The 19,040-nt window shown below is 39.3% G+C and overlaps 2 protein-coding genes and 2 long non-coding RNA genes across 4 annotated transcripts; 1 reads left to right on the top strand and 3 right to left on the bottom strand.

The window, feature by feature from the left end:
• Positions 1-2,522: 2,522 nt before the first annotated feature.
• LOC143527611 (uncharacterized) lies at positions 2,523-3,449 on the bottom strand. The gene is made up of 4 exons (XR_013134195.1): positions 3,413-3,449; positions 3,251-3,320; positions 3,016-3,057; positions 2,523-2,544 (listed from the first exon to the last, which is right to left on the bottom strand). It is a non-coding gene; the product is annotated as an uncharacterized LOC143527611 (long non-coding RNA).
• Positions 3,450-8,822: 5,373 nt separating this feature from the next.
• LOC143527603 (uncharacterized) lies at positions 8,823-9,798 on the top strand. Its single transcript, XR_013134193.1, has 6 exons — positions 8,823-8,850; positions 8,962-8,997; positions 9,104-9,139; positions 9,293-9,310; positions 9,420-9,489; positions 9,573-9,798. It is a non-coding gene; the product is annotated as an uncharacterized LOC143527603 (long non-coding RNA).
• Positions 9,799-10,128: 330 nt separating this feature from the next.
• On the bottom strand, positions 10,129-12,103 carry odam (odontogenic, ameloblast associated). The gene is made up of 9 exons (XM_076996080.1): positions 12,098-12,103; positions 11,922-11,990; positions 11,801-11,845; positions 11,655-11,708; positions 11,148-11,360; positions 10,711-10,836; positions 10,419-10,502; positions 10,269-10,285; positions 10,129-10,156 (listed from the first exon to the last, which is right to left on the bottom strand). Exons 1-9 carry the CDS (start codon positions 12,101-12,103, stop codon positions 10,129-10,131), a joined length of 642 nt encoding a protein of 213 aa, XP_076852195.1.
• A 1,008-nt stretch (positions 12,104-13,111) lies between these two features.
• Positions 13,112-18,969, bottom strand: scpp9 (secretory calcium-binding phosphoprotein 9). Its single transcript, XM_077015383.1, has 13 exons — positions 18,689-18,969; positions 17,965-18,309; positions 17,823-17,861; positions 15,350-17,189; positions 15,121-15,195; positions 15,017-15,031; positions 14,487-14,633; positions 14,270-14,383; positions 14,094-14,153; positions 13,873-13,947; positions 13,524-13,574; positions 13,359-13,431; positions 13,112-13,249 (listed from the first exon to the last, which is right to left on the bottom strand). Exons 5-12 carry the CDS (start codon positions 15,163-15,165, stop codon positions 13,390-13,392), a joined length of 549 nt encoding a protein of 182 aa, XP_076871498.1. The 5' UTR covers positions 15,166-15,195; positions 15,350-17,189; positions 17,823-17,861; positions 17,965-18,309; positions 18,689-18,969; the 3' UTR covers positions 13,112-13,249; positions 13,359-13,389.
• Positions 18,970-19,040: the final 71 nt, after the last annotated feature.

The raw sequence follows: 19,040 nt of genomic DNA, 5'->3' as shown, positions 1-19,040 counted from the left end.
TTCTAGATCTGGTTTGGCAGTCATGGCCTGGTGGTTAGGGAAGGGAAGGGTAGGGAACTGGTCTTGTAACCGGAGGGTCGTGGGTTCGATCCCCAGACCTGAGGCCATGACTGAGGTGCCGCTTAACCCTCAATTGCTCACTTATATAAAAATGAGAAAATGTAAGTCGCTCTGGACAAGGGCGTCTGCCAAATGTAAAATGTTTTTTACATTACAAATAAGGTTTGCCTCTTCCAATGGTTTTTAGTCTGTTTTTGATGTGTGAATCTGATGTACATCCTGATCAAACAAAAAAGAATTTAGAACGTTGCAGATTTTAAATTTAACCACCTACTACAACACACGAAGCAACAGGGTTCATAGCGCTTTTATTTAGAAAAACGATACGCAAAATAAAGCAATGACGTGGCCGAGGTTACGCGAGGCCTCGTTTGTTGCTGATCACGTGATTTTGCGGGCTTGAGTACTTTTTAGATGTTTATTTTCCTCTTATACAGTTTTTCGTTACATTTACCAGTATCAATAATTAACTCCTTTGCTGGAATCTACCATTAAAACACCTTGAACTGGAACTCCTGAACCTGTATTCATCTCACTCTCTGTAGTGAACCCACCCCCATATTCACCCACTCGTACCACGCTCACAGCCTATAAACATTTTTTGTTGTTGTTTGCTTTTTAAACCCTGTTACTTGAACCTTTACTTATAATTTTTTTGCTGTTGTGTGGCAATTTTTTTTATATTTTCAGGCAGGCATATTTTATTTAAAACATTTTTGACATTTTGCACAGTACCTGTCTGACAGTTTGATATGCGCACTGATGGTGACTTTTTTCTGGTAATGTTCTCTAACTTTTAATTAAAAGATAAATAAGTAAATAAATAAATAAAATCTGAATAAAGCCAACCTACCATGTTTATTCATTTATCTGAGTGTTTTAGGTTTTTACTTTGAAGTGGAAAAAAGTCCTGAATGAGAACAGGATCCCGTTTAAGGTGCTCTAGATAAAATAAAATAAAAACCCTATTCGACTATTAGTTGACTAAAGGCAAAATCTGACGAATCAGATTCGACTACGAAAATCCTTAGTTGAAGACACCTCTAAAAATCTCATTCACGTAGGACTTCAATCTAAACATATTGGACCAGTTTTGACTTAATAAAGAGCAGCCCTTTAGCTAAGTAATGCATGTCTTCAGCTAGGTGACATGGTGGATCAATGCCCTCAGTCATGTCTCATATCATCTTGGTTTTTGCAGCAAGTTGACCAATGGATTGACCTGACATCCTCATGCTGTCATGGGTTCATGTCCTCATCCTCCTTATGCCATGTCATCACAGTCCTGGGGAAGTTCAATCTGGAAGAATCTCAAAATGCCATTAACTTCCTACAAGACATTATCCATCTATTTTATTGGCTGAGGATTGGTCTGGAAACCAGTTCAAACTGGTGTGGTGATTTTCTATCTACTTACAGTTTGATAATCGACATCTAAACAATTACAGAAATATAAGCAAATAAATTATTCACCCGTGTCTATTCAATCTGTGTTTGAAACTGAGGGGTTAAGTGGAAGCCTGTGAGCCTGTGTCTCCCCCTATCAGGACTGTGATGCCCGCTGTTCATTTACAGAGGGCCTGGCAGTTATAATTCAGCGCAATACCAGTTTCAAATGACAGTAAAATTGACCAATCATATCTTCCCTCTTAGTGGGCGGGCTTAACTGTATGATAATTTCTGCCCGCTGTGGCGACGCTAGCTGTCGTTAGCGTACCACCGCTAGGTAGTTTTGATTCATTCCTTTGATGCCCTCGTGCGCGTTGTTTACATATTCCGCTCCCGAGGAACACGGAGCTGTGAACCTTATTTTGTTGGAAACTTATTTTGCATAAGAAGTTATCTAGTACAGATATTATTGTTTATTGCATTTCTAAAGCTGTACTGTCGTCTCAGTTTTTTTATTTTTTATTTATTGCAGTTAATTAGTAAAGGAAACAATTTTTTTCCAGGGGGGAGCGGGCCCAGGTATAATGGTCACGGTTCGCTACTGAGTTCAGCTATGCACTGTGAGCGATTGCGGTTGGATAGCTCATGCCTACAAGGAGGATGGCTGTCACCATTGAGTGACATTGTGACATTTATTGACCATCATGTGAAATAAAAGAGAAATAAGAGGTTATTTTATTTTACAAGAATATGTTGGAATATATGTGGAATATGTTTGTGTTTGCACACATGTGATTGCAAATAGGTTTCATAACTTCAGCTACACTTGAATGAGACACACAGGATTCCCAAACCTGGCTCTTAATAATACATTTATTTCAAGCAATGACTGATCATTTTTAAACATATCAACCAGTTGTTGGATCATTTGCCCCCAGCGGGGGCAGCAGCTGCAGGAGCAGCAGCTGGGGTAGCAGCCAGCTGAGTTAGTAGTAGGGGCAGTAGAAAGTTGAAGAGGTTGTTGTTGTTATTGTTGTTGTTGTTGTAGTAGTAGGGAAAGTATGATGGCATGTATGGTCTGTACCCTCCACGGGCCTGAAAATATCACACGTTGACTGTTAGCACTACAATACAAAACAATACACACTCAGAGTCTCACATGCATACACATACACACACAGAACGTCTGCACATAGCAAACACATGAAAGAATAACTGAGCAGCTTGGCGTTTCAGTGCAGACTGGCAGAGCCAGGGCTATACAGGGGTTTCACATTTTGGTTTTTTACTATTCTCACTCATTTATACTATACTATAACCTCATCTAAAAAAACTTTGTTCATTTCATGTTGTTAGTTTGCCAACCAGTGTTGACTAGAGGAAGTTGGGCCTTAATTCTTCTCAGAGTTTCTTCCACTAATTCGGGGGACTTTTCTTTTGCCTTGTTCATCATGAGACCGGACCCAGATTTCCTGCAAATCCAATTTCTGTCATTTCTGTTTTGTCTCAACCACTGTAAAAAAAGAAAAGTGCTATGCTAACAACTTTGAAATCGATTTAACCAACCTCTCCACTCGATGACCGTTTCTCTCGATCATTCTCGTCAACCTGTGAAAACAGGACATCTGAATCTCTGCATTGTACGTTTTGGAGATCATCATATCACAGGGACACTTACAGGTCATTTACATGGCTCTGTTCTTGCTATAAAACCAAGCTATGTGCACATTAGTTTTAGTCAGCTCTTAACCAAACAACAATAAACTTTTCTTCATACTGAGACGTGAGAGCTAGTACTTACAGGGATAGAACAACACAGTCCAATGAGACACAGAGTAATGAACACAGCCTTCATGGTTTTTCTCTGGTCTCTGGTAGATTAAAAAATAAAGTGTTGTTATGTTACAATAATATCTTCATTCATTTGCAGGACCTTTCAAAAATGTCTAGAGCATGCACTTACCTTTTGGATGTGGGGCAAAATGGCTGCGTGAAACAAGTTGCAAATGCAATAGAGGTTTGGCACGTGCTTTTTAAAGTCCCTTTCTGTGCAAAACTGACCAATCAGCATGGCAACACAGATGAACAAGTTCTGCTGAGGGTGAGGCAGTTGCAGACCTCTGCATCACACTGCATGTGGCTAAGTGAACTCAGCCCAGAAGTTAGGAAACATGGGATTTAGGGAGTCGGCTTTAGCGCAGTGTTGGTGGTAATGTTTATGTCATAGACAAAACATATTATTGCAAAACAAATTTGGAAATCACTTCTTGTCCTTTAACACAATAATATTCCATGTTTCTACTAAGATGAAGCACGTATTAAATTAGATAACCCATGCAATCAAGAATTATGGAACCAATAATGTTTTAGTGGTGAGAATTTTTTTGTGAATATACAAAATGTACATATTAACAGAAGCAAATGCTTATCTGTTTAATATTTAGTGACTGGTTCTGGTTTGTATATAAAATTTTAACAAAAATAACCATAAATATGAATAAACAAGCAAAAAAAAATTTATTTTCAAGTGATAATTTTTTTAACTGATCAAAAGTTTCAAAAGTTTCTGATCTATTCTAATTCTGTTTTGTGTTTGGTTCTATTCCTGTTTTGTATAAAGTCTATTTTTGATGCATTCTTTTTCTATTTAAGCTAATCATTCAAGATTCAAGAATTTATTGTCATGCATGTTATACGTCTGTTTAGTGTTTATTATATAGTTTTCAAAATGGACTTAATATTTCAGGATACATAAGGTACATTGAGGGGCCAACCCTAACATTTCCACAAACAAAACGTCTGGGTAATGATGTTTATGAATTTTACATTATATTCACTTTTTATTATTATACAAATAAACTCAAAATCAGATTTACCTTGCACTTTTTTATTGAAATATCACTATTACACATTTTACTCTTCTTGGGATTGCATTTTGCAACTCTTACAAAATCACAAAATCTTTTAGTTTTGTTTTGATTTTGTTTTTTAATGATTTTAAGTCCTACTTATGGGAAAAACCTTAAAACAATACACAAACTACACAGAGTATTACAATTACAATCATGTTACATGTCAGATGCCTATCTGGACATCGCTACTCTTCTGTTCTCCTATAGTCAACACTCAGATGTTTTTCTCTTGTGCATTTGAAAAGGCTATTTTGCCTGGTGCAGAGGAGTCATTGGGACTCAGCGCCCAGCTGGAGGAGGAGCCGGGCTGGTCGGAGGCGCCGGAGTTGGAGATGGAGTTGGAGTTGGGACCAAGGCAGAGAGGAGAGCCAGCAGCAGCCGGTGGAGCTGCTCTGTGTTCAGCTGATTCCAGAGGGGGAAAATGGGCCAGATCTGCCCACAAATGCAACAAAGACCCAGATAAGCAAAATGATCCATTTGCAGCCAACAAACGGTACAGTCTTAAACAGTCAATTATGGGTTTTGATATGGAGATATTGATTTGATCTGAATTTCTTTTTTTTAGTTTTACAAACCTCGTCAGACTCAGAATTTGAGAGGGAGCGAACCACAGGCTTATGATCACTTTCAGTCTGCAATTAAGGAAGGTAGTAAATACAAATTGATTATTGATGATTATTTATTTTCTGTATATGTTGTGTGGGTCATTTAGAAGACTTACTTGGACAGCCAAGGTCAGGCCAAGAAGGCACACAAAACAGACCACCGTCTTCATAATTCTGGGCCTGGTTATGTTTACAAAACACATCAAAGAAAGAATCAATCATATAAGAGAAAGAAAAGTGATCGGAAAATGAACGTTGAATATTGCAGTAAACAAGCAATGGACCAGTTACCTTTACTAGTGACTTCAGTGGTTCTCTGCGTCTGTACCCAAGCTGAGCATAATCTTCTCATTATGAGGATTTAAATATGACTTGGCAGGATTATGAAATCGCATCCTTGTGTGGGCTGAGAACGCACTGTTGCTATGAATGTTGAAATAACATAATACCAGCAAACAACAAGGTGTGTCTACAAGGAACTAGCCTTGAATACTTATTTATATAATTTATGTAGACAGCAAATGGTGTGTCAATGGTGCATCAACTGTCAATGCAGATTTTGAAAGATTAGAATAAAATAAAATTAAAATTAAGAGGGTCCATGACAAAATAATATTGAATCCTGATATCATGGTTATTAAATATATTCATTATATTATTAGAGATGCCTTGTCATGTCATCAAGAAATCATATGTCTTATACTGACATCACTGAAATGAGACATATTAGGGCAGGGCTATTCAACTGGGCCAGAACCGGCCCTTTAATGAATTTGTACCGGCCCGCGGCCCACCTCCCCATAAATAATAATAAATATTTGATAAACTGGCGTAAAAATAACCGACACCGTGTGGCGCTTTATGGCACGCTGTGTCTCTATGTGGCACGAGTGTTACATTCGCTAAACCCCCCCCCCCAACAAATTACGTTCGCCACCCCCCGTCATCAAATTAAGTTCACCACCCCCGTAATTGAATTACGTTCAATTTTACATGAGTATTGGTATAGGTCTAAAAATTGTCTGGCCCACAGTTGAATAGCCCTGTATTAGGGTTTCACAAATGTCACCTCTCCACAAACCACTTTCATCACTCTCATTGACAGATGTCAGTACAATCATAAGGAAAGAAATCAAACTAAAGAACAACAAAAGAAGCTCAGTATTAAATAAACCTTATCATCTCATCATTTAGTGCATCAGCATTTTTAGAAGCACTGGGGTTATTGTACTCATAATTTGAAAGGAGAGGCATGTTGCGATGTAATTGTACGGCCAGTGCTAAGAGCGTCTCGTTATGTAATTAGCAAACGCTGTGCAATAAGGAATGTTCTTTAGCAACATGGCTGTTGCTCAACCATCAGCTTGTACAGTATAAATGTAAAGGCAGAGCCGGAGAGTAGCACTGAACACTGGTATCGAGGAGGTAAGCATGAGCCACATTATGGATTCAAAGTGTGAAAATCAGATTCGGCAACAAGGGCACGCTGCAGTTTCACTGCACTTTTAGTGTAGTTTTACTGTTAAGTGTGTAGTTTTACTGTGTGGTACATATCAAATTAGCTTAAACAGAATAAACATATTGGCAGTAAATGGTTCTGAATGCATGTGTATTCTAACGCTAATGTGTGTTGGTGCCAAGGCAGCTATGGACTTCCTGTTTGTGGTGGTGGTGTTATTTGTGGGAGTGAGTGCTCAGGTGAGTAAAGCCTATTTTTTGTAAACATATCACTTTTCCTGCAGCATTAGGCAGCCAAATAACATAGATAGGTACTGATAGTTATAGCCAGGCTCTTTAATGAGACAATGAATTGTTTTCAGTTACTAAAATAATAAAGTCTCTTTATTCATATGTTTAGGCCAATAATGGTTGGCAGCAAGTGAGCGGACCAGTGGGTGGACAAGGGCACGGATCAATGGGTGGACCGATGGGTGGACCAATGGGGGGACAGATGGAAGGACAGAGGGGAGGACCAAGGGGTGGACCGATGGATGGATCATTGGGTGGAGCGATTGGCGGATCAATGGGAGGACCAATGGGAGGACACATAGGAGGACCGTTGGGAGGACCAATAGGTGGATCGATGAGTGGACAGATAGGTGGATCAATGGGGGGACCAATGGGAGGACAGACAGGAAGACCGTTGGGAGGACCGATGGGTGGATCGATAGGCGGATCAATGGGGGGACAGGTGGAAAGACAGATGCGAGGATCAATGAGTGGACCAATAGGCGGACAATGGGGACAGGGTGAAGGCTTTGGGTCTGTGAAACCTTCAGACTACTCTGGACCAGCGGGTGGAGCACAGGGCAGACCAATGAGTGGACAAGGGCGTGGATCAATGGGCGGACCAATGGGTGAATCGATGAACAGACCAATGGGCAGACCAATGGATGGACCAATGGGTGGATCGATGGACAGACCAACGGGCAGACCAATGGGAGGACCAATGGGAGGACCAATGGGTGGACCGATGGGTGGACAATGGGGACAGGGTGAAGGCTTTGGGTCTGTGAAACCTTCAGACTACTCTGGACCACGACAAAGGGGAGGTTCTGCCAGACCACCTCCAAATGTAAGTATTTGTCCCAGCATGCAACACATCTAGAATAATTGAGCAAATAATAGTTGGATTCAAAAAGAACAATGGTGAAAATGTGTTATGGTAAAGACTTGGCTTTATAAATTTCTGTGAATTGTAGATTCAGCTTGTCGATTTGAAGTAGTAATGTTTTTTACATAATGTCTTTAGCATGGTGGAGCACCAAAATGGCCCCATCGTCATTCAGGAGAGGACGGTGTGCTGTTTGGAGGAAGACCTCTGAATCGTAATGACACGGTGGGTTTTCTTGAAGACTCTTTACCAACCACATGCCAATACAGAATCAAATGCAAATATATCAATATATGAACTCATTAATACACTTTATGGCTTCGTAAAACTTTTCATAATTTTAATAAAAGCAGTAGTACCACAGCAACATATGGTTTATGTTGCAGGCCAACAGAAAGTTTATTCCAATCTTTCGGGTAAGTGTTATACTGTTTAAAAGTATATGATGATTCAATAACAATATCCATGCATATATAGCAAAGTGTTAGTGAAGTGTTTCAGTGTTTAAGCTTGTTTCTTAAATGTTTCATATGCAGGCGGACAATGTAACAATTGAGGTGATTACATTTTATTTATTAATAATAATAATAATAATAATAATAATAGGCTAATAATAATCATGGGATTCTGAAATTGAGATATTTTATAGAACATTTTCTTTTTTTTCCTAGAACATCAATCTCAGTCTTCCCCTGAAAGAGGTGAAGTGATTCATTTAAAACAAATAAACTTCAAGTAAACATAAAGCATTGAAACACATTTTACAGTATTGTAATCCAAGTGTATTTCTTAAGGTATTTCTTGTTTTTTTTTCCACAGGGAGAGACTATTTTCCTCTTACCACCAGTAAGTTAAGAGACTACAGAGTCCATATTCTAACTTTAAAATACTTTGTTCCTACTTTACTATTGGTTATGTAGACATATATATAGCTATACTGTGCAGGATGTAGATGTAGGTTTGCAAACTATTTACTGTAATTTAATTTTTTTCTTAGGTCAGAGGACCACCAAAGGTAAGTCTTTCAATTTTAGAACAGTTCCAGCTAAGTGATAATATTACTGGTAACAAATTTTGTAATTTGTAACATTAAGATCTTGTTATTTCTCTTTAGGATGGGATCAAACGTCCTTGGGAGTTTGGGGTACACACCGATATTTCAGTTCTGCACATTCATTAGCTTTGCACTCAAATGGCTAAAATAATTAATGTTATGTTTTAATTTTTTCTTTGATCTGATCAGTTTGGGTACTCTCTTTACAACCCTCAGGTAACAACAACTGTGCAATAATAGAAAATTAACTAGTAATTTCCTCAATTTAATTTTACGTTTATTGCAATGTATCTAGCTCACTTAGTGCATTTCACCCCAATTCTTTAGCCTTATTTGAGGCTCATCTACAACCCAAATGCCACGGTAATTACATCGACATCTTCTTTTCCCCAAATTTCAACCCCTACATTATTTGGGGAATTGAATATACAATTTACAATAAAACTGCAATTGTTTTCTTTGCCCACAGCAAAAGATCTCGTTTGAATATGGCCTGACACAGCTCGTAAGTAAATACTTAAGAGCAATTACCCAGAAGTGCCAAAACAGTGTGTTCTTGTACTTAAGGACTGCGGAATATTCACGTCATCCTAATTCTAAATCTAATTCTAATCCCCCATGCCCATTCTGCATTGTTGATACCCCTCACCCTCAACAGTTGCCATCATTCTTGAAGGTCAGTTTCTCTGCGCTTCTTGTACCCTCATCAGTAAATTTGCTTGCATCCTCACTTCTCTACATAAATACTTGAAACAGTAGTTTAATAGTCTGTGTCATTCCCCAAGGATGAATCAGAGGACGATGACTACACAGACCTGTAGCACGGCAGAGAACTCAATATCTGCATTGACAAAGGTACAGTTGTTACTGCAGTTGATGTCAATGATGGTTTTGAAGGCCATCCTGTCCTGAGTAAACATGATATTGCCTGTTGACAGGGCATCCGGAAATCCTGTACCTCATAGAAGACGTCTCCAGCTGTAGCATGTTTTAGTTAGCATGTAGCCATTCCATACTGTCTTTCTTCACTGGCCTACAGGATCAGATTCATTGATAGCTCTGATACAACTGAACCTGTCAGGCATTAGGAGTCTTAGAGCAAAAAACAAACATACCCAAAGTCTCCAGCAATGCAGGATCCAAACTGTTCAAGATGGAGGTTAATAGGTAGATGGTGTAATGATGGTGGTGGGTTTTATTATTAATCTCAGGTACTGTACTTAACATATCTGTAAAGATTGTGTGTTACATTAAACTTGTCAGCATCAACAATTCATTTTCCAGTATTTATTTTTTCGATATTCTATATTTATTTTTGCCGAATAAAAATTAGGTGTTGAAGTCAATGCTCCAATTCCATCATACATTGATTACATAAAAGCATTTATTGTTATTTGGTACAGGTGCCCCAGTATAAAACAAATTGAATTAACAAGTTAAAACAAAGAATTGTTTCCTCAAATCACTAACAATACTAATGCATACATTTTTTTATCACAATTTCAGTTTGAGCAGAGGCAATCTACAAAAGAGAAAGAAGAACATCTTACATGTATTCATTCTTGCGCATGTAAACTTGTAGATAGCAAGGCATGACACATTCGAATCAGAGTGTAAACACAAACAGTTCTCACCTCTTTTCCCTTAAAACCTATGGTTCAAAAAATGCAAGTGCAGGATCCTGTTTAGATCAAACAAACTGAATTTTAGTTAATTTTTTTAATGGTATCACAGGATGTACTCAAACACATTAAATGATATTACTTATGATTTAGTTGTATTACCCCTTCCACTCCAGGACCAGGACGATCACCACGGTTATCAGGGGGCGGAGTCATACGTCCTGGGTCTGATGCCCTCCCATTATTCTACATGGCATAGCACAGCGTAAACATTATTCAACATGATAATATCAGGGTGTTCTAGATGACAAAAATAAAATAAGAATAATTAAATAAGAATGCAAATAATAATAATAATAATAATAATAATAATAATAATAATAATAATAATAATATAAATAAATAATGCAAAACTACTCTGTCATGTTTTGTGGCAGAAAAATAAGTAGCACACCTGGATTGGCTGAAGGGGTCCCTGGGTAGGTTTCATTGGGTTCTGTGAGCCTGTGTTTTGAGTGGGGGGTACTCTCACCGGGGTATTCCTCAAAGGGAAGCCATATGTCAGATAATACGGAAAGCCCTGGGTGGAGAAATTACGCCCTGTGTAAATTTGGGATAATCTTGGATATATACTGGAATTAGTACTTTAATCTGTGTGAATTAGGAGATTAGGGCATTAGGACCTGGCCTCCTGTTCCAAGAGAGTAGGGGTAAAACTGAGGGATCCCCTACATAAATACCAAAGGAAAGCAGACACAGCTCAGCCAGTGATGTGAATGTAGGTGTGTGTGTGTGTGTGTGTATATGTGTGTGTGTGTGTGTGTGTGTGTGTGTGTGTGTGTGTGTGTGTGTGTGTGTGTGTGTGTGTGTGTGTGTGTGTTTGAGGGTTACCTGAGCTGGATTCTGGAGGAGTGTAGGGTTGTTGGGGATGAAGGATGCTGTTGGCTGCTCTTGCTGAGAGGGGGGCAGCAGGACCGGGGGTACCTGGTTCTGTTGCGGGGGCAGGAAGGGCCCGGGCACCTGTGGTCCAAAGTTGAGTACCTGTGGCGGGAGCAGCATATCCGGCTGCTGCTGGATCAGGAACGGGGATAGGAACTGTGTTCCCTACAAAAAACATACATACATACAAATGTTGTACAGACACTGATGAAGATCGATATTGTTTTTCGAACAGCCACGTGATTCCTGAAGTCACAGTACAATGTCAGCAATTAAAATTTCACTTTTGCCTTTGAAATTTGCACAGTCACAGATCTAAGGAAAATGACATTTTCTAATCAACTGCTCAGAGATTGCTGATCTAGAATGCACAAAGTGCATTTTTCAAGAAATGCTATCCAGGATGCACAGAACCACAGGACACGAGTTAAGACAGATATTTATGAGCCTGGATAGTACCTGTGCTTGTCCCAGACCGAGGCCTGAGAGGGTGAGACCGTTGAGACGCACAATCTACAAGCAGAGGTGAGATGAAGATAGCATTAGATTCCAGCTGCACCCATAACCAAACGTTGAGCATGTAAATAAACATCTAGTGCCCATACCTCATTGCTGTTGCTTGCGATTATTCCGAGTTGTGTCTGGAGTATCTATAGAAAACAAAACGCTTAGTCCCTGGTGAATAAAATGATTGTCATGACTTTAAGAAATCATACAGACTCTTACGGGAGCAGCAATGCATGAGCTCAGAAGAGCAGCCAAAGGAAAGAGAGTCAAGAGCTTCATGATGTCCAACTGTGAAAGAAAGAAAGAAAGAAAGAAAGAAAGAAAGAAAGACAATCAGGAATTCAATTGCACTCTACATCTGTGAAACACCTGAGGACTTGCGATGTGCACTGTACCTTCATTGCACCACAGAGACGTATGCAGTGAGACTCTCCATGTGCAGACCTTTTAAACCATCACTATGACGCTTCTCCAATGTGTGATCATGGCGAAACATGCCTGCAGGTGACTTCAGCTGACCACAGAGTTCAACATCATCTCCACAAGTATTGTCGTCATACTGTTACATCAAAACAAAACCTTTGCACTGTAACTACCAAAATGTGTGATGACTGGATTCTGTTGAGAAGTGTCTGGTCTTTGCTATATGATATCACACACCTGATTTCCAACCAATAATAGTGTAACAAACCTCTTATAATTGGTGTGAAGTCATTAGTCAGTGTTTAGCCCTAAACTGTCAGACTTACTGGGTGATTAAGGTCCTGACTGAGCCCGGCTTCAGACTAATGAGCACATAGACTGCTGAGATCTCTCATTTGGTTAGGAACTGTCTCTGTCCAGACCTGGAGATGGCGTCTGGGATCCTGAAAATTACTAGTTTGTCTGGCTGAACAAGAATAAAAGAAAGGACAACGCTAATGTTTGGGACGGTTAGTGCTTTAAGCCCAGAAATCTTAAGCCTAGAGCCTAGAGTTCTTATGTGTCTTTTCTGCCTATTCTAGGTCTTCGTGCCTCTTTTTTTTGTCTGACTTTCTATGTCTGAAGCTGAGATTTCTAGACAGTAAACTGCAGGCCTTCTCACTTTATTTGTTGGTGTTGTATATGAGGGATTGAAAGAGATCTGGTTACAACTACAACGCAGTGATACTGTATGCATCACTGTATGCATCACTATTTGGAAACTGTCACCTGTACTCAGTTTTCTTAATGTATCCACTAGGTGGTATCATAAAGCTACAATTAAGAAATTTGAAAATAGCATTAAGGTTATAAAAACTGATAGAAAAAATAATAAAGGGTGCAAACTGAACCATTAAAAATAAAAAAACAGAATGAAACATTTTATCATGCACAAACATTTATTAGAAATAACAATCTGTGTTATAAGCAACCAAAGTAACAGTTTTCTATAACTAGTCATGAATGCATCCAGCTTGTCTTCAAAAATCTGAATATAATAATCATCTTCTTCTTCTTTCCACATCTACAGGAGAGGAAACATTGCTAATAATGTCCAGAAAATAGGGAGGTTTTCTGGGCAATGCCTGTCAGAAACAAATCAAATTGACATTCATTCAAATTCATAGGCTGTTATACTTATCTGTAATACTTATTATTTTTCCACAGTTCTACTTATTGTTCACTGAAAAATACCTCTGAGGTATAATTACGGATCCACTTGGATTTACACATCTGGTTGTTTAGAGGTAGAAGGGGTTGGTGTGGCCTGAAATATGAAACAAGAAAGCATTTAATGGTTTGTACTGTGGTCAGTCTCGACCAAGACGATTCATGTTGATGTGTACTGCTATTCATTACCTGAGTCTTTGACATAGCTGATTTGTCTTGCATTCTCCTATACAGGGTGCGCTGAGGAAGAAGAACCCTGGATGAATTAATCTACATTAATTAATCTACATCCATTTATATCACTTCCACAATGTCAACCTGACATTCACTTGACCAGATAGCTTCAGAGTTTGTTTAGTTGGGTTTGCTAAAGCAAAAACTACGCACATATGATGCTTACTGAGATTTTCCAGTCTCTAAAAGTCTTAAGTGAGTTTTTAATAATGCTGTGGCTTCAGTATCAGGTTAGACAGAACTGCACGAACACAAAAACGTGTGAATGTGAGAAAGCGCATGAGCTCTCTGAGAAGGGGATTACCCTGAATCTCGGCACAGGGCCGGCAGGCATGTCTCCCTGTGGCAGCGGGACATTTCCGCCCAGGTTGGGCATTCCCTGGCGAGACACAAGCACAACATGAGTCATCAACCTGTGGGGCTCCGCATGACGCAAGCGCGTCTGTCCTTCCGAACGGGGTAGCCTAGATACAGGCGGCCCATGGCGGGAGTGTGTGGTGTTAGCAACGTGGGGATGCATCGTACCACGGCTTGTTGCTGAGGCGGCAGGACCTGGCGGTTCATGGGCGGGTAGAAAGGCAGACCCTGCTTAAAAGGACATCAGTCATCTGTTAGATCAGTCGATTCATTACATTGATAACACACAAAGTTTACAACGGTACATCGGTAGTATTTCTATAGGACGCATGTGTGTGACATACCGCGTTAGGTGCAAAAGGCATGGCCTGAGGGAACTGGGCCTGGGGGTTGGGCAGAGCAAAGGGGGCGGCGGCTACAGGCGGCTGCAGCATGTATGGCTGAACTGCAGGGAACATCTGCAAGATATGGAGAACAGTCTCTGTCAACATCCATCCCTGCCCCTCTGCCTCTCCGCACTGCCCTGGTAAGGGCAAACGCCGCTGAGAGGGGCGTTCCTACCTGAGCAAACGGGGGCTGTCCAATCACAGTGGCACCTGCAGGAAACAATGCTGGGTTCACCCCCCCAACCACCAGGCCTTGGCCCAGTAAGCCGCCATTCAGACCCGTCGCCAGACCCCCATTCAAGCCACCGACAACCAGCAGTTTCTAGGCAACAAGACACCATGACATCATGAGCAAAGTATGCCCCGGTCCAGGCATTTCTGCAAAGATGGGTTTGTATAAGGCTTCTGTTTGAGGAACACTTTGTGAAAATACAAATAAACACACAACTGATACATAAATGTATATGCATATGTGATTCCATACCAGTTTATGGAGAAAGATACTTGATATAGGACATCTTAGAATGAAAATGCAGGAATTTCTCCTATATTCTTTTTTGTTAAAGGCTGGCTGACAAGACTGATTTTGTAATTCCAAATACAATTTCATTTTGATTTGCATCATCATTCTCTGACTGAGTTTAAAGTGATTAAGGGTGATGAGGGTTTCAGAGGTTTCAGTCATGCAGTTTTCTGCTTTCTTACCTTTGCTGAGGTGACCTGCAAGGATAAAAGGCAAGATCAGTGGTTCATTTTTACAGTACATAGTGTGTATATATTTAGGTCATAGATGTCAATGCTGAACGTACATAAGCAGTTGAGGACAAGAAGGTAACAAGAAGAAGGAGCTTCATCCTGCAGGTTGTAAACACGGGTAAGAGTGGCTGAAAAAAATCAGAGCACGCTGAGTATTTCTCCCAGCTCGGAAATAATACCCAACATCGGTAAAACACCTGGACAGAATGGATCGCTGTAACAAAAGCGTTTTGTCTCTTATCACCTAGAGCGCCCGAAGAGAGAAGTATCTGCAGAACTCACCTGCCTGTGTGTGGATGCTCAGGAAGGCTGTAGCACTCTGACCTGACCTGGCCTTCCCCAGCTGGCTTTTATTGGTCCTGATGGGCTCTTCCAACAAAAGGCTACTGTGCCCAAATCCAGGTGTTTGGGTTCGTAGTTTGTTTTTCCTGGTCACAGCTGTTGACCGAGTTGACCCATACATGTTGCACTGTTGTTTTGCTCAGTCAGAATACAAAAGCTTTAAGCTGTTCCCCAAGAATAGATGATGAGCAAAACTATAACACATATTTATATTTGAATGTGCAGGTTTATAGGATTTTCAAGTGGTTAAAAATGTTTAAAAAGCCACATAGAAGCATGACATCACTCTAAATGCTGCAGCCTGCTCGGTGGCTAACAGGGTTAAAAATATCTGTAAGGTTTAGCGCTAAGATGGAAAGAAATACCTACACAAATAGGGTTATTTGGTTAGGTCTACTTAAATGAAAAACAAAATACCTGTATTTTAAAACCACTTCCTGTTATTAACATGTACACTTAACAAAATCATCAAATGCTTCCTGTGATTATCTTGGTAAAAATTCTGTAGGCTAGACTACATCTACAAACAGTCTCAGTATCCTGATATGTAGACATGCATTATACACATAGTGTACATAATGTAGGTAAGATGTAAGTTGTAAGTACACTGTTGTATTTGTTAACCTGACAGTGATGTATCCATTTTGATTTTAAAGTTTAACATGTACAATTAGTCAATGAGACGTGCAGACCAAATAATTTCTTTTTAAGGTTTGTTTGTCAGGCCAAACTGTCTGGTGGTGGTCTCGTTTTTGGTTTTAAATCGTATATGAGAGAGTGTTAAGTGTAATAGATGTTAATAGCATTAAAGCATCCTACTGCTTCTGCTTGTCAGCCTTCCTCCAAGGCAGCTAATTCAATCTCCCATCCAACTAATGTCTGTTCCTCCTATTTTGTGTGGCTTCTCATTTACATTTACATTTGCGGCATTTAGCAGACGCTCTTATCCAGAGTGACTTACAAAAGTTCTCCACAAGACACCCCAACTCCCATGATCCTCCAAACCACTTCATCAGATCTAATTCCCCTGCATTTTGTTCACACCTGTTCTCTGATTATTTACCTGGTTTTACCAATTACTAGTGCTGGCGTTCACTATTTGGATTATTGTTTTGCTTGTTTGTTTGTCTACCTGCTTCCAAAGCCCAAAGCCTAAAGCCCAAAGTCCTGGCTGAATCACTGTGTTGTTGGACAACAGTTTGTTTGCCTACTTTATTATGTATAAATAATATATAGCATGTTCGTTGCCTGCTTTATTGAAACAGGAACATTTCTTGATAAATCTTCAGTTCTCAATTTACACATCACACTTCCCAAATCCCAAGTCTTGCAACCTTTTCCGCAGTTAAAAAAGACAGTACTGAAATTAGAAATGAACATTTTATTGTGAAAGTGATAAAACTCAAACGGTAAGGCTTTTGACACATTTTCAAAGCAGAGGTAATGATACAAAAAAAAACCCAACCACCCCCAAAACACAAACATACACACACACACACACACACACACACACACACACACACACACACACACACACACACACACACACACACACACACACTACTAACAACCCATAACGAGTTTAAAAACAAAAAAAGTGATGGTGTAACACCTTGGCTGTTGGACGTTGCAAGTTTCCTTCTTCACCTCTTTGCTTGGGTCTCTCATTTTCGTCTGGTCTTCATATGCACGGCAGTAATGGTGATAACCATGAACAGCAGTCCTCCACCCAGCACGAGGGCAATTACCAGATGAGTCTGAGTAAACGTTTCTGAGTCTGCTGCTTTAACAGAGGGGAGGTTTAAGAGAAAGGGAAGTTAGCATGCTTGTGCAGCAAAAACATGATGCAGGTAGATATGGCTCATAGGAAAGGGTTAGGGTTATGGGACTATGTGGGTGTTTTGAAACCTCTAACACTGAACATACGACACTCCTTTAAAAAATGCACTCCTTTATATATATATATATATATATATATATATATATATATATATATATATATATATATATATATATATATATATATATATATATATGCAGTTTGCATGCTTCACCAATGATAAGTTTGTGACCACAGACTCCTTACTGCTTAAGATTTTTCATTGGTGGATCACTCTCAATGACAGAATATGGTGAAACCAACAACAACAACAAAACTGCCAAATCCTGCGTATTTACACCAGTGCAACAACAGTCACCATGGCGTTACTACATCAGTGTCACCACTGTGTTGACAATGCTCTGCCATAATCGAAATGTATGGCCAACAGTCCTGTGGTCAGAAACAGACCATTGATGAATGGCAAGGTACAAAATGTTTTTTTCTACTAAAGTAGTCAGTGAATGTGAATAAGTGTTGATAGGTTAATTTAAGCTAATGAACAAATTTTATATAAGTTACTGTGCATGGTACCTTGAGAGTTGTTATGATTGGTAGGCTCACTGTGATTGGCTGAAAAACATCACAATAAAATGTAATAAACAAAAAGAGTCTATTGTAGTGTTTACACCCATAAGACGAAGAAGCAGCTTTGATCGTGAGGTTTCGTTCTTACTGTATAGCTCCATTCCTTCGCCAAACTCCATTTTCTTTCCATTTGAAACTGCGCAGAAATATGTCATGAGATCAGTGTTTTGCACTCGCAAAATCTCAAGTCCAATAAATCGGTTGTAGACATGGCCCTTAAAATGGTTTTCATCAGAATTCCAGGCGACAGACAGGGCTCCATCATTTTTCAGACCCAAAATCATTAGTGTTGCCGGTTTCCTGTCCAAACCCATCCTTAGCCAATTGATTTCATGATGATAAGAAATGTCACACATCAATGTGACACTGTGTCCGAGCTCAACCTCTATCATCTTCAAGGCTTTCAAAGACTTTAGTGGAAGAACAAGGATTGCTGGGGAAACAATAGTTTATCATTTACTGGTTGAAAATTAAAGTGCTTTGATGAACTATGCTATAATTATCTTCAAACAGACCTGTGAGACCTGTGTCATAAAAATCTGGTTTAGATAATCACCTGTTCATACTCAGATCACATTTTAACATTCATTTATGTTAAATATGTTTATATTTATTGTTTATTTATATTTGATATTTATTAACACATAATTCAAGCTTTAACATAATTTTGGATTTCCTTACATTGTTTTCAAAAGTCAGGAATTAAAACTAAAAGTCAGGAATTAAAACTAAATGTAAACTCAAAAGTAATGCTTTGAGTGGTTATTCTGTTTTTGTCATATGCAAAGATTAACTAAACATTTGCCACTCACCTATAAAGTTACACCACAGTGACAACAGCATTGTTTTCTTGTGAAATGTCTGCACCGTGTGCTAAGTGAGAAACTAGCTCAGACTGGCGGAAGTACGCTATATATCAACCAGAAAACAGCTGATGCATTCTTAAATTTAGATGCTGAAGAGTAAAGATGAATCAGTCGTAGGCAGACCGGATGTATAACAGGAGCATGGATGGACATTTATAAAGTTTGAAGTAATAAAATACTTTTAAAATACTTGTAATTTTTTTACAAAAACTTGTAATACATTACAGTGATGCTGAAAAAAAGTGTTTTTTGGGGTTTTTTGTTTTTTTCATCACAGATGTAAAGTACGGGTCGTGTT

Source organism: Brachyhypopomus gauderio, chromosome 1, assembly GCF_052324685.1.
Source record: "Brachyhypopomus gauderio isolate BG-103 chromosome 1, BGAUD_0.2, whole genome shotgun sequence".
In the NCBI taxonomy this organism is placed as follows: domain Eukaryota; kingdom Metazoa; phylum Chordata; class Actinopteri; order Gymnotiformes; family Hypopomidae; genus Brachyhypopomus; species Brachyhypopomus gauderio.
Note: the sequence above shows the minus strand (reverse complement) of the source record. Positions and strands in the feature narration are given on the sequence as shown.

What these genes read in the sequence shown, in the direction of transcription:
- odam (XM_076996080.1), bottom strand. An exon ending in GCTCATGCATTGCTGCTCCC is followed by an intron (nt 11,846 to 11,921) that starts GTAAGAGTCTGT and finishes TGTTTTCTATAG; the next exon opens with ATACTCCAGACACAACTCGG. An exon ending in TCGCAAGCAACAGCAATGAG is followed by an intron (nt 11,709 to 11,800) that starts GTATGGGCACTA and finishes CTCTGCTTGTAG; the next exon opens with ATTGTGCGTCTCAACGGTCT.
- scpp9 (XM_077015383.1), bottom strand. Translation starts at nt 15,165, where the DNA reads ATGAAGCTCCTTCTTCTTGTTACCTTCTTGTCCTCAACTGCTTAT. An exon ending in CGCCTCAGCAACAAGCCGTG is followed by an intron (nt 13,948 to 14,093) that starts GTACGATGCATC and finishes GTGTCTCGCCAG; the next exon opens with GGAATGCCCAACCTGGGCGG. An exon ending in CAGCTATGTCAAAGACTCAG is followed by an intron (nt 13,432 to 13,523) that starts GTAATGAATAGC and finishes TTCATATTTCAG; the next exon opens with GCCACACCAACCCCTTCTAC.